The following is a 13,812-nucleotide window of genomic DNA, read 5'->3' on the forward strand; positions in this document are numbered from 1 at the left end:
ACTTAAAATAATAACAAAAACCCCCTAGTAATAGCAAGAAATAAAACGTACTAACAACTTAAAATAATAACAAAAACCTCCTAATAATAGCAAGAAAAAAACCGTACTAACAACCTAAAATAATAACAAAAACCCCCCCAATAATAGCAAGAAAAAAAAGTACTAACAGCCTAAATTAATAACAAAAATGGCAAGGAAAAAAAAGTACTAACAACCTAAAATAATAACAAAAAAAACCCCAATAATAGCAAGAAAAAAATGTACTAACAACCTAAAATAACAACAAAAACCCCCCCAATAATAGCAAGAAAAAAAATGTAGTAACAACTTAAAATAATAACAAAAAACCCCTAATAATAGCAAGAAAAAAAAAGTACTAACAACCTAAAATAATAACAAAAAGGGCAAGAAAAAAAAAGTACTAAACCTAAAATAATAACAAAAACCTCCTAATAATAGCAAGAAAAAAACCCGTACTAACAACCAAAAAACCTCCTAAAAATAACAATAAAAATCCTTATTAAAAAAAAATCCTCCCGCCGCCCTCACACACACCGCCACTATCCCACAATGCCCCGCGCGCTCCCGCCGCCCTCACACACACCGCCGCTATCCCACAGTGCCCCGCGCGCCGCCGTCCCCTCACACCGCCGCTATCCCACAGTGCCCCGCGGTGCCGCGCTCCCGGCGGGCCCCCAGCAGCCATGGCGTACCGCGGGCAGGGCCAGAAGGTGCAGAAGGTGATGGTGCAGCCCATCGTATCCTGCCTCGAGTCCCTCAGGGCGCCGGAGGAGCGCGGGGAGGCCGCGGGGAGCGCGGGGTTGGCGGGCGGGAAGCGGGCGGGTTTCATCACCCGGGTAGCGGCTCCGCCCGCGGCCTTCGCTCCTGAGGGTTCCACCCCGCGGGCAGTTCGCGTTTCAGCTCTCAGGAGCCGCGGTCTTCACCCCTGGGGATCGCGGGTTTCACTCGCCGGGGATCGCGGGTTTCACCCCTCAGGGATGGGGGTTTCAGCTCCTGAGGGTCGCCGGTTTCACCCCGCGGGGGTCGCGGGTTCCCTGCCCGGGCTGTGCCCGAGGGCTCCTGGCTGTGCTGTGCCCTTAACGCTCGGCTCCAGAACCTGATCTTCCGCTACCTGCAGAACGTGAGTACCGGCCATGGGCGGCCCGGGGGCTTCGCCGCCGCCTCACGGGATGGTTTGGGTTGGAAAGGACCTGAAATCCCACCCAGGGACACCTCCCACCATCCCAGGCTGCTCCAAGCCGGCCACGGGCACTTCCAGGGATGGGACAGCCCCGGATTCTCTGGGAATTCCATCGCAGCCCCTCCCAGGGAGGAATTCCTTCCCAATCTCCACTTCAAATCCCCTTTCTTTGCCTTCCAAACCATTTAAACTGTGAGGGGCCGTGCCTGCTGCTCCTTGATCCTACAATCCAGTGGGATAATCCCATGGAACCCCACAACGACTTGGGGTGGGGAGGGACCCTCAAACCCCCCAAAAGCCGAGAACAGAGCAGAGACCCCCTCAGAGCTGTTGGCAGCGAGCGACCAAACCCCTTGGGGGGGTTCCCATCCCTGATTTTCTCTCCCTCTCCGTGACCTGCAGAGATCCAGGATCCAGGTGTGGCTCTACGAGCAGGTGAACATGAGGATAGAAGGCTGCATCATTGTGAGTGCCACCACCCCCTTGTCCCCCCTGTCTTCTGAGGGGCTTTTCCCCCCCCTCACGAACCCATTCCTTCCTTGTTTTCCATGGAAAATCCACCCCGGGGCTGGGAATGGTCCTGTTTCTCCCAGGAATTGCAGGGTTTGGGGGTTGTTGTTGGGTTTGAGGCCCCTGACTGAGCTCGGTGCTGCTTTTCCAGGGCTTTGATGAGTACATGAACCTGGTGCTGGATGATGCCGAGGAGATTCACTCCAAAACCAAATCCAGGAAGCAGCTGGGTAGGTCAGGGGGGGGTGGGGGGAGCCTGGAATTCGGGTGTGGGGCCGGGAATGTGGCTGTGGGACCTCGGGAGCTGGGGGTGGGGCCTGGAATTGCAGGTGTTGGGAGCCTAAAAATTCGGGTGTGGAACCTGGAATGCAGCTGTGGGAGCCTGGGGTGTGGATGTGGGGGGCGAAGTGCAGGTTTGGGAGCCGAAATCCAGGTGTTGGAGCCTAAGGATCCAGCTGTGGGATCTGAAAGGGAGGTGTGGGAGCCTGGAACCCGCACGTGGGACCTCAGATCCGGGTGTGGGATGTGAAATCCAGATGTGGGACCTGGGATCATGGTTTGGAACGTGAAATCTGGGTGGTGGGAGCCTGGAACCCGGGGGTGGAACCTCAAATCCAGGGGTGGGACCTCAAATCCAGGTGTGGGAGCCTGGAACCCGGATGTGGGACCTCAAATCCAGGTGTGGGACCTCAAATCCAGGTGTGGGACCTCAAATCCAGGTGTTGGGAGCTGGAATCCAGCTGTGGGATCCTGGAATCCAGCTGTGGAAGCTGAAATCCAGGTTTAGGACCTGAAACCTGGCTGTGGCACCTCAATCCAGCTGTGGCACCTCCATCCAGCTGTGGGAGCCCCAATTCCCAATCCCAGGGTGGGCTGGGCTGCGCTTTGGGGCCCTTCCATCCCAAAGCATTCCCACATTCCCTGTTCCCATTGGATTCCAGGTCGGATCATGCTGAAGGGGGACAACATCACCCTCCTGCAGAGCGTCTCCAGTTAGGATTTGGCTGTTGCCAGCTTGGAAAAGCGGGATTGGGATGGGCTGGGAGCTCTGGGAAAGTGGGATTGTGCCACAGGTGCAAATTCCTGCCTTCCCTTGGGAATTGTTTTTTGTAGTTCGAGGCTTTCTTTGGGAAATAAAACGTTTTTCACAAAATCTGGGAATGGGATTTCAGTCTCAGGGTTGGGGGAAAATGGGGGGGAAAAACATTTTCCAGGGGGTTTTCCCTGTGGGATTGGATAATCCTGGAAATCCGGGATCCTGGAGTTTCAAGTTTTCCCAAACCAACCCCTTTATCCCCAAACCAGTCCTTTCTTCCCAAAAAGAATCCTTTTTTCCCCAAACCAATCCCTTTTTCCCAAAAATAATTCATTTTTTCCCCAAACCAATCCCTTTTTCCCAAAAATAATCCATTTTTTCCCTAAACCAATCCCTTTTTCCCAAGGAAACACTTCCCATTCCTCCCCCAAACCGCGGCTCTGCCTCACCCGGAGGCGGCTCCCGGGATTTTCCCCTCTCCATCCTTCCCAGCTGGGACTCCTTTCCCGAGCCACGGGCCAGGAGCAGGGAATTCTGCCGCAATTCTGTGGGAATTCTGCCCGGAGCATCCCAAATTCCTGCCGGAACGGGAAGAAGCTTCCAGAGGGCGCCGACAGAAGGGGGAGCTGCGGGCTCGGCTCTCCCCGATCCCATTCCCAATCCCAGCAGGAATTCGCGGCTCCCGAACGGGGCTGTGAAATTCCCGGGCTCCAGCGGCTTCCCGGGATGAGGAGGAGGAGGAGGAGGAAGAGGAGGAGGAGGAGGGCAGAGATTCCAGGGGAGCTCCGCTTTTCCCAATCCCCTTTCCTTGGATTTTCTGCCTCCTCGGAGCCTCCCGTGCTCTCTGGCCTTTTCCCAATTCCACTTTTCCAGAGGGTGGGAATTCCCTCCAGGGCAGGGCTGGGGGGAGGGGAGTGGGGCTGGGTGGGGGTAGAGCCACCTTTGGAAGGAATTCCTGGAGGAAATTCCTGGAGGAAATTCCTGGAACACCCCAAAATGCGGGATCAGCTTGCTGGGATGTGGGGTCCTGGCACAAATCCCACCTCGGGGCGATCCCGCATCTCCAGGAATGGGAATTCCCATTTCCTGCCCCCTTTCGCAGCTCTCCCAAACCCCAAATCCAGTCGGGGCTGCTTTTAGGTTTTCCCAGTGTCAGATTTATGGGAAAAGAGCTCCTTTTCCCTAAAAACTGAGTGTTTCAGCCCCATTCCTGCCCAAGGGGATAAATCCAAGCTCCTGGAATTCCATCCTGGAATGTCAGGCAGGGAGAACCCCCCCAGGCCCCGCTGGGACTCTCAGGGTTCGATTTTTTTTCCCCTTTTTTTTCCCTTTGGATAAATATTTGTCCCTTTTTCTCCGCTTCTGGCGTTGGAATTCCGGGAAAACGCCGCTTTTTCCCTCCCTCTGGCACTTGGGAATTGCCCATCCCGGTCCTTTTGGGAGGTGGGAATCTCTGAGCTGGTGGAAGGAGGAAGAGGAGGCAGAGAGGTCCTGCTTTTCCAGGCCAGGAATATTTTATGAGATTCGATGATTTATGGGATGATTTTATATCTTGGAACCCAAATCCCAGAATTCCTGCACCTCTCAGTGGTGTCATCCCATTCCCGCTCCGGTTGTGTGGGATTCAGGATCCATCCCGGGGCAGGACATGGATCTGTGGTCAAACACCTTCCAAATCCCAGGAACTGCCCTCGGGAATTCCCATTTTCCAGGCCTGGAACTTCAACGAGCGCTCGGGGAGGGGGGAGCTGAGGCTGTGTGGGGTAAAGGAGGGAAAATTCCGCTGCAATCCCACAGAATTCCCTTTCTCCCCGCACCGCGCTCTAGCCGGGAGCGGCATTCCCAGCGCTGGGATGTTTTAGGGATCGCGATCCTAAAAATAAAGGCGGCCAGGAGAAGGTCGGGAGCTCCGAACGCGCCCCGAGGGCACCGGCCGGGCTTGGAAAACGCGGCTGGAGAGGGGGGAGAGAGCTCGGGATCCCTTCCCGAATTCCCTGCTGCTCCCATTCCCGGCAATTCTTTGGGATTGTTTTTCCCGTTTGTTTGGGGTTTTTTTCTCCTCCGTGGTCAACAAAGCCGCTCCTCTCTTTGGGGTCGGGGCCCGCCGCGAGCCGCCGCAGGGAATTTGTCGGGTTTTTTTTCCCTAAAATCCTTGCGGAATTCCCAAAAATCCCGCTCTGCGCTGTCCCGGCAGCGGCCGCCGCAGGGAATTTGTCCTTTTTTTCCCCTAAAATCCTTGCGGAATTCCCAAAAATCCCGCTCTGCGCTGTCCCGACAGCGGCCGCCGCAGGGTCGGGGCTTGGCAGCTCCTCCCAGCCGGACCCTCCAGAGGCACCGTTCCCATTGTTTGGGAAATCTTGGAAAAACCCACCCGCCCTGGCCCGGCAGCCGCGGCCCCGCCCGATCCAGCGGGATGGATCCTCTGGAATTCGCCGGGATGCTCCTCCCGCTGCCCGTTCCGAACGGGACTGGTTTTACTGGGATTGCTCCACTTCCCGGTTTTCCTTCCCGGTGGTTCCTGGGCTCTTGTGAGGAATTGGATGGGGTGAGGAGTTGGATGGGATGAGGGATCTCAGTGCCCTGAGGGGTTTTAGGGGGCTGAGGGATCTTGCAGGGTGGCCCTTATAGGATCAGAAAGGAATCTTATGGGATTTTACACACCGGGATGCTACAAAACAGGGGGGAATTCGGGAATTCAGCCAGGAGGGGACACCCAGCTCTCCCGGGCGTGGCTGGTGGCACCTTCAGAGCCTCTCCGTGTCCTTGTGACCCCACAGAGACCCCAAAGCCGCTCTGGGGGGCCCTGCAGGTGTTGGGGAGCCGGGAAGGAGGGGGAGCCCCGTTTTGGGGGGGAGTGAAGGCAGCACGGCCCCATATCCGCCTCCAGAGGGGTTTGGGGGCAGCTGGGGCCCGGCAGAGCCGCTGCTCACCCCAAAGTTCAGTTTGGGGGCCCGGCAGAGCCTTTATCAGCCGGGAGCTGTTATCTGCAGAGCCGGTTCTGATAAGGAGGAAGTGAGATAAAGATCGGAGGCCGAGGGGGGCAGGGGGAAAGAGGTGGGAGCTCTGTGGGAGAGGAAATTGTTCGGGGGGAGTGGTGTGAGAGTGAGTGTGTGACCCCACAGGTGTGTCAGTCACATTTTGGGGGCGTTAAAGAACCCCCAGACAGGTTTGTGTCACCTCCCCTTGTGCCCGGCCACTGCCACCTCCCCGGGCTGGCAGCTGGAGGAGATGGAGACCCAGGAATCCACCGGGATCCCCTCGGAATCCCCCCGGAATCCCGGCAGGAGCAGCCGCAGCTCTTGGAATTCCAAGGGCGGTGTCCAGGGGTGGCACCTGAGTCCCCTGCAGGGTTCCGGGAATGGGGACACTGCCCCTGATCCTGTGGGATCCCTGGGAATGGGGACACTGCCCCTGATCCTGTGGGATCTCCGGGAATGGGGACACTGCCCCTGCTCCTTGTGGGATCCCCGGGAATGGGGACACTGCCCCTGCTCCTTGTGGGATCTCCGGGAATGGGGACACTGCCCCTGATCCTGTGGGATCTCCGGGAATGGGGACACTGCCCCTGCTCCCTGTGGGATCCCCGGGAGCACAGCGGGATCAGCTCAGAGGCAGCAGATCCCAGATCCATCCCTTATCCCACCCCAAACAGCTCATATTGATCCCCACCTCCAAAAAAAGTCCTTTTCCCCACAAATTCATCTCGGAGGCGTTGGAGAGGCAGAGCGCGGCCTCGTCTCCGGGTGGAAGCAGTGGGAATTCCCGGGATTATCCCATCCCCACCACCTCTATTGGCTGCAGTTTGAAAAAACCTAAACCCAGCTTTTTTTGCTTTTAAGCTGAGCTTGATCCGGGCCTCCCAAGGCTGGGCTTGTCCCCCAGGCTGGGCTTGTTCCCCTCCGACTGGGGACAAGCTGGGGGGGCGGGTGGCACCCGGGGACCCCGCAGGGACACGTGGGGAGTGGGGAAAAATCTCTGGAGCAGCTGAGCCCGGAGCTTGGGCAGCCTCAGCTCGGGGGGGACTTTTCCAGCTCTTCCCTCTTGGGATTTCTCCAAGGATTCATCCCGACGGTGGTCGCACCCCTGGGAAGGGGTCTGAGCCCGCGGGCTGGGCAGGAATCGCTGCCCGGCTGATTTTCTGCGGGCGGAGCGTCTCCTTTTCCCCGGGCTGAGCTTCCCAGCGCCATCCCCGCTCATCATCCCGGGCTCCCGGCTGGAATTCCTGCCTTCCCCCGCTGGTGGGAGCAGCCTGGTGCTGGAAGGGTGGGACAGCGGATCCCTTTCCTGCTCCATCCATCCCCCGGCCCACCTCGGGCTCCAGAGGGGCTGGAATTCTGCGCCTTCCCTGCTCCTTCCCCTCCCCCAGCTTTTACTCGGCGCCTCAATTTAAATTTCCAGAGGGAGCAGCCACGGGAATCAATCCCGGGATGCCGCGCCAGGAGCGCTCCGTGTTGTCCCTTCCCGAGCGCTTTTCGGGGTGCCAGGGAGCTTCTCCTCGGCCGTGGAGGAGTCCAACCCCGCCGTGCCGGGTGGGATTTGGGGCTGGGGCGTCTGAGGGATGGCAGGAGGCGGGAAAACATCGGGATTTTACCAGGTGGAGGCAGAAGGTGTCCCACCGAAACGGGATTTGTGCCCTCACCCTGGAATCTGCAGGGATGGAGGGATCAAGGGATGAACCCCGCTGCTCTCAGCCCATCCCTGCGGGATCTGGGCCGTTCCCTGGGTGCTCGCAGCCCCTCTGGCCGTGCCGTGCCCTGTGCCAGGCTGTGCCGTGCCACGCTGAGCCTTTTCCAGGAGGGGAACCGGGCAAAAACAAAAAAAAAAACCCAACCCAAACCAAACCAAACAAAAAAAAACAACAACAAAAAAAAAAGGGGGGGGTGGGGAAGGAAACATTCCTGCCTCGTTGTTGTCGAGCGTCCCACACACGGAGCCGGCCCTCGGGAAAGCTCCGTGCGCGGCCGGGATCTGCAGGGAAAGCAAACAATGGGATCCCCAGGGACAACAATGCCCCATTGTCCTTTGAAGCCCGAACAATGGAACAATGGCCCACAGGCTGCTCCCTTTATTCCCAGGCACGCCCCCCCCGCGGCCCCGGGACCGGCTGGGGCCGGGGGCTCCCGCTGGCCCCGAGGAGCCACCGCGGCCGCCGCTCGCTGTGCCCTCGTCCCGCTCCGTCCCTCACGCCCGGGGTGAGTCTCGGGGGGGGTCCCCGCGGCCTCGCCGTGCGCGTGGGGTGTGCCCGGGAGAGAAGGAGGAAGAGGAGGAGGAGGAGGAGGAGGAGGAGGAGGTTTCCCTTTGATCCTCGGGGTTTCGGCGGAGGGGAGGGGATGGAAAAGTCCCGTCGGGTCACGCGGGCCGTGGCCGGAGAACAGCGGGGCTTTGTTGTCTCCGGGGGTGGCCACTCGTCAGCTCGCCCTGAAGGATTCCTGGGGAATCCGAATCCTCCTCGTGGCGTTGGGAACGAGCCCACCCTGGACCCTGCGGGGGATGGGGGGCAGGGGGTGCCCCCCATCCCGCGGGACCTGGGGCACCCAAAAGCTTCTGAGCTGTTTCCCAGATGTCCCCAGGCCACCTCCTGCCACCCCCAAGGATCCAGCCGCTCTCCCGGTGGTCCCCACAAGCTGCTGGAGGAGCTGAATCCCACCCTGCTTTCCCAGCTGGGGGGCAGTGGGGGGATGGTGCCCACGCTGCCACCCCGAGGGTCCCTCTAGGAGGGCACAGCCGCAGGGGACAGGCCATGGAATGCACTCCTTGTCCCCTCACCCGCTCCCAAAATCCAGGGATGGTGGAGATCCAGGGTTGTGTGAACGCAGGGCCACCAATTCCAGGGTCGGGATTGCTCGGCCGGACTTGGATCCGCTCTGGGATCCCGGTGCTGGGATTCAGCCCAGGTGGCACCGGGCCCAGTCACCTTTGCGGTGCCACAGAGCCACCCCCGTGTCCCTGTCAGCATCCTCGTCCTCTCCTCTCCTCTGGGGCCACCTGAGGGTCCCATTTGTCCTTTTCCCGGTGCTTTATTTGTCGCGGAGGGAGCGGGGAACGCAGCGCTGGGATGGGGGACACGGGGAGCTGCGTGTCCCCAAAGACCACCACCAACCTCCAGCGCCCCGCGCGAGCTTCCAGCACCCCCCAACCCCACACCCCCCCACCCAAATCCCTCTCCTGCCGGCACCTATGGGCAAACAAACGCACCTGAATAGGGAATGAATGGAGCGCGAAAAGAGCCCGGAGCACTTTGTGCCCGCAGCGAGCCGGGAACAATCGCTAAATACAAATCAGCGAGAGAAAAGGCAGAGAGAGAGAGAGACAAAAGCAAGAACGGCGGCACAAAGGAGAGGAATGAAATGGTAAAGTAAAGTCAAACAAAAAGGAGCCGGGCTGAGACAAAAGGAGGGAACAATATCCCCGAGGCAATAGGCTCCTGAACAATGGGGACAGTGACAGCGGCACAAAGACACTCTGTTTGCAAGTAGACGTTATCTCACACAGCCACTGGCAGGCCTGGCCCTGGCGCTTCTATTTTCAGGGATGCTTTTGTGCTGCGCTGAACAATATTCCTTGCATGGCTGCAGATACAGAGATGAGGGGGGTTTGGGGTTTTTTTGGGGGGGGTTTTTTGTTTTTTTTTTTTTTTTTAGCCTTCACGGTGCCAGCTCTGCCATAAAAGCAGGTTCGGCCCTTCGGAGAACGGGGCAGAACGGGCTGAGGGTGATTCGGTGCCAGTGCCAGCGGAGGTGGTGGCATCAGCCGGTGCCAGCAGGCCGGGACACGGCGCAGCGGGACCCCCGGGGTTTTAGGATCGACAATCCAGGGTTGATCGGGCCCGAGTTTGCATTTGAACAGGCTCTCTCGGAGCCTGGCGGGCGGCACCGGGCAGACCTGCAGGATGGGTTTTGCCGGCTCCTTTTGTTTGGTTTTTTAACCTCGGAAGGTCCTGGCCTGGGTTGGAGCCCTCGGGCGCGGCTGGCACCGCTCCCTGGCACCCCATGGCCATGGAAAAGCCACCCGGCCCCGGGGACACGCGGCAGTGGCACAGTTTGGGGGGGTCAATCTGCGGGTGCCGCGCTGAGGGTGTCCTTGGCTGATCCCTGGCAGCGCCGGGCTCAGGTTTTGGCACAGCTGGAGCCGCGGGAAGGGCGGGCGGGCAGCTCCCGTGTTTCCTTGTGGGATTGGGGCCGGCAGGAGTTATTTGGGGCTGCTCCGTGCCCTCCTTGCCCTGTGCCCATTCCCTGGCATCGCTCACCCTTGGGATGAGCTGTAGCAGGAGGCCGCTGTTCCCTGGGGAGCTCCGGCTGTGCCTGCGCTGATTTGTGGCATCGTGGAGGTGTCATCCAGCTGCTTCCCAAAAAAACCTCCTCTGGAACCTTCCCAGCTGTCTCCCAGTGCCTGGCTCATCCCGGGAATGCCGTGGCTGCGTGGGGAGCCCCGGGTTACCCCCCAGCACTTTTTGGGGTGTGTTAACATCGCCCAGGCACTTCCTGATCCACGCGGATCTCTCCTTTCGGACACCCAGGGATGTCCCACAAATCAGCCGCTCCTTCCTGGAGCTCCCGGAATCCTCCTGCCCTTTTCCCCACTCGCAAATCCACCCCCGCCTCCCACACCAAAACCCCGAGCACGTCACCGAGTTACCGAAAATGAGTGGGGAGAGGAGAAATTGGGGTGCTGAGAAGCCGGAGCCGGGGCCGCCCCTATCGGGACCGATCTCCTGAGCCGCCCAGTTCGAGCAGCTGGGCTCAGCTCTGCCTCGAAACTGCGGCGCTCTCTGATATCGATCACCTTATCTGGGGGCACATCCTGTTGCTACGTTTGGCTGCTTCCTCCCCTCAACAGCTGGGGAGCAACGCCAGCTGCTCGGAACCTGTGGGACGGGCCGGCTTTTGGGGGGGCTTTGGGGCGCCGAAAAAGGATCCTGGGCTCGGTTTGGGGGTGATGTGACATCTCAGCGGCGGCACCCTCCCCGTGCCTGCCCGCTGTGAGCAGAGGTTGGGCACGGGAGCGGCGGGAGGGGGAGATTTGGGGCGCTGAAATCAAAGCGGCCGCGTTCGGGGGCGTTCTGAGGAGCGCGGCTCCCGAATCCCGGTATCTGATCTTGCGGCGGGGCTGCCGCACGTGCTGCGAGCTGATGCGAACCTCCGGGGCCGTTGTTCCCATTCAAGTCCTCGTCCCCTCCGTGGCACCGCCGGAGCAGCGGCCCCGTGGGGCTCCGTGTCCTGCCCGAGCTCGCCCGTCCGAATTCCCGTCTCCAAAGAGTGGCCCTGCTGGGCGATGCGAACAGGGAAACATCGCCACCCCCAGGGGGCTTTAACCCTTTCCATCCTCCCCTGGCATGGGGTCTGCCCTTGAGCTGGCGCACCCTGGGTTCTGCCATGCCGGGGAGTCCCCGAAGTGACATTCAGCACCCCTGAAGTGATGATTTTGGGGCTTTTTGGGGAGAAATGAGCCCACTCCTTGCTCCCAGCAGCCTTTTACCCCCATCACCCACCCTTGCGGGCTCGTGTTGTTTGCCTTCCCTGCCGGGAATTTCTCCCAGTTCTCCCCAAAATCCCAAACCCGGCTCTCGCCGCCGGAATTTTTGCGGAGTCGGGAGCTCTCGGCTGCAATTAGCTGGTGTTTAAACGCTCGCTAACCCTTAACACCCTAATGACAGCCGTAATGATGCTCCGCGCATCCCGCAGCTAAAGATTACACTCGCTAATTAATTAAGCCCCGACACCCCCCCCTCGCTTCCCTCAGCAGCCGGGAGAAGAAATCGCTGAGAGTCTCTTAAGAAAGGACATAAAGGCAGGGAAACGCAGGCACCAAAACAAGACAAATGGGGATTTGGAGACAATCCGGGCCTCGTCCATGTGACCCGAGGAGTGGACGAGGCAGGAGAAAGGAGAAAAATGCCAAGAGCGGAGCGGCCGGGGAGGAAAAAAAAAAAAAAACAACCCAAAAAAACCCCAAGGGCCAGCTTAAAAAAAAAAAAAACCCAAACCACAAAAAAAACCCAAAAAACCGGGGAAAGAAAAGCACCAAGATGAAGGGAGTGACAAAGCATCAAAGGGAAGAGAAACCAAAGGCGTCGGAACAAAGGACGAGCTGGAACAAAGCACCAAAGAGGGGGGGAACAAAAGCACTAAATAGAAAACAAAGGCGGGGGGACAAGAAAAGCCCCTCTGTGGGGCTGAGCTGCAGGGGCCCGGCCCGCTGGGCCGTGGGTGGCACCGGGTCCCCGCTGGAGCCGGGCTGGCGGAGGGTGACAGCCCCTGGGAGAGCCGCAGCGTCGCCTTTGAAGCGGCTCGGGCCCCGGAGGAGGTCGGGGCGCAGCTCGGCCCTCGCTGCCCTCCGGCCGCGGCCCCCCCCGGGCCCGCTGTGTGGTCCGGCCGTCCCCTCTGTCCCTCCCTCTGTCCCTCTGTCCCTCCCCACGCGTCTCTCCAGCTCAGCATCACCCCCTGCCCCGGCTGCCGCCCCAGCCCCGCGGCGTGGGGACGGCTGGGACGCTCTGGGGACAGTGCCAGGCTGGCTGTGTCCCCCCTGCCCACCCCAGCGCGGTGGCTTTGCCTCGGTGCCGCGTGTGTGGCTGGGTTGGTCCCTCGGGACAGGGGCAGGGGGGACAATCCAAACCGCCGGGATACAAAGCAGGTCGGGATTTGAGTCCCAGAGGTGCCGCTTCGCTCCGGCTCCCGTTGGGATCCGTGCTTGGAGCTGGATGTCCCCGTGGCAGGGGTGGCACTCGCGGTGTCCCACGCGCTGCTGAGGGTGGGGGGACACGCGGTGGGGACCCCACAGGGTGGGCAGGGGTGGGGTGAGCCAGGAGTCCGGCTGGAAATGGGGTGCTGGGAGCTGGAATTGGGGTCCTGGCAGAGGGAATTGGGGTGCTGGGAGCTGGAATTGGGGTCCTGGCAGCTGGAATTGGGGTCCTGGCAGCTGGCCAGTGCCACCATGCCAGCTGATGGCGCTTAGGGGTGTGGGTGGCAGCGACCTCTTGGGCAGTGGCAGCGCCTTCCTCTGCATCATCACTGGATTTTGAAGGGTGGGGCACGAGGCAGGATCACGGGAATGATTGGAAGGACACGGGAATATCTGCGGGACACGGGAATGGCTGCGGGACACGGGAATGGCTGCGGGACACGGGAATGGCTGCAGGGACACGGGAATGGCTGCGGGGACACGGGAATGGCTGCGGGACACGGGAATTGGTGAGGAGCTCAGCCCGTGCCCATTCCCAAACAATGACTCCGCTTCCGTGCCGGAAGCAAGGCCGGGTTTGTCCTCCCGGCTTTGCCCCCTCCGGCCGGTTCCAAGGGGGCCAGGCCATTGTCTGAACCGTTCCATGACTCAGTCCCTGGGATCCAGGGGACTCCAGCCAGCTCGAGGCCGGAGGCTCGGCTCCGGTGGCAGCGGCTCCGGGGGCTCCGGGCAGGGTGGGAGGTTTGGGAAAAGGAAGGCGAGCGCCGGCCGTGCCTTTCCCCTGCGTGCCCCCTGCTCCGGCAGCGCCCGGATCTCTGCCCCCTCCGGCTCTCCCGGCCCCTCCAGCCATTGTCCCGGCTTCCTGCTGCCGGGGGAAGAAGAAGGAAAGTTGGAATGAGGGATGGGAGGCTGGGAGCAAATCCTGGTGCTTCTCCCAGGTGCGGCCAGGTGGAAGCAGGAGCTGAGCCGGTCCCCTGTGACCCCGTCTGAAAGGACAGGGACGGCGGCTGTGCCATTGTCACCATCCTGGCACCTTGTGCCAGTGGTCCTGGGGATGCCCAGGAGGTCCTGGGAGTGTCCAGCAGATCCTGGGGGTGTCCAGCAGGTCCTGAGGCTGCCCGGGAGGTCCTGGACGTGCCCAGTGGGTCCTGAGGATGTCCAGCAGATTCTGGGGAGGCCCAGGAGGTCCTGAGGGTGTCCAGCAGATCCTGGGGATGCCCAGCAGGTCCTGAGGATGCCCAGGAGGTCCTGGGGGTGTCCAGCAGATCCTGGGGATGCCCAGCAGGTCCTGAGGATGCCCAGGAGGTCCTGGGGGTGTCCAGCAGATCCTTGGGGTGTCCAGTGGGTCCTGGAGAGGTCCAGTAGGTCCTGGGAGCATCCAGCAGGT

General features: G+C 60.3%; 1 protein-coding gene across 1 annotated transcript; it reads left to right on the forward strand.

Annotated features, from left to right (window-relative positions):
* Positions 1 to 641: 641 nt before the first annotated feature.
* On the forward strand, positions 642 to 2,864 carry SNRPE (small nuclear ribonucleoprotein polypeptide E). Its single transcript, XM_068995707.1, has 5 exons — positions 642 to 758; positions 1,115 to 1,141; positions 1,604 to 1,666; positions 1,863 to 1,941; positions 2,653 to 2,864. Exons 1-5 carry the CDS (start codon positions 705 to 707, stop codon positions 2,706 to 2,708), a joined length of 279 nt encoding a protein of 92 aa, XP_068851808.1. The 5' UTR covers positions 642 to 704; the 3' UTR covers positions 2,709 to 2,864.
* The last annotated feature ends 10,948 nt before the right edge of the window (positions 2,865 to 13,812 follow it).

The sequence above is a fragment of the Aphelocoma coerulescens genome, chromosome 26 (assembly GCF_041296385.1).
Source record: "Aphelocoma coerulescens isolate FSJ_1873_10779 chromosome 26, UR_Acoe_1.0, whole genome shotgun sequence".
NCBI classification, from domain to species: Eukaryota; Metazoa; Chordata; class Aves; order Passeriformes; family Corvidae; genus Aphelocoma; species Aphelocoma coerulescens.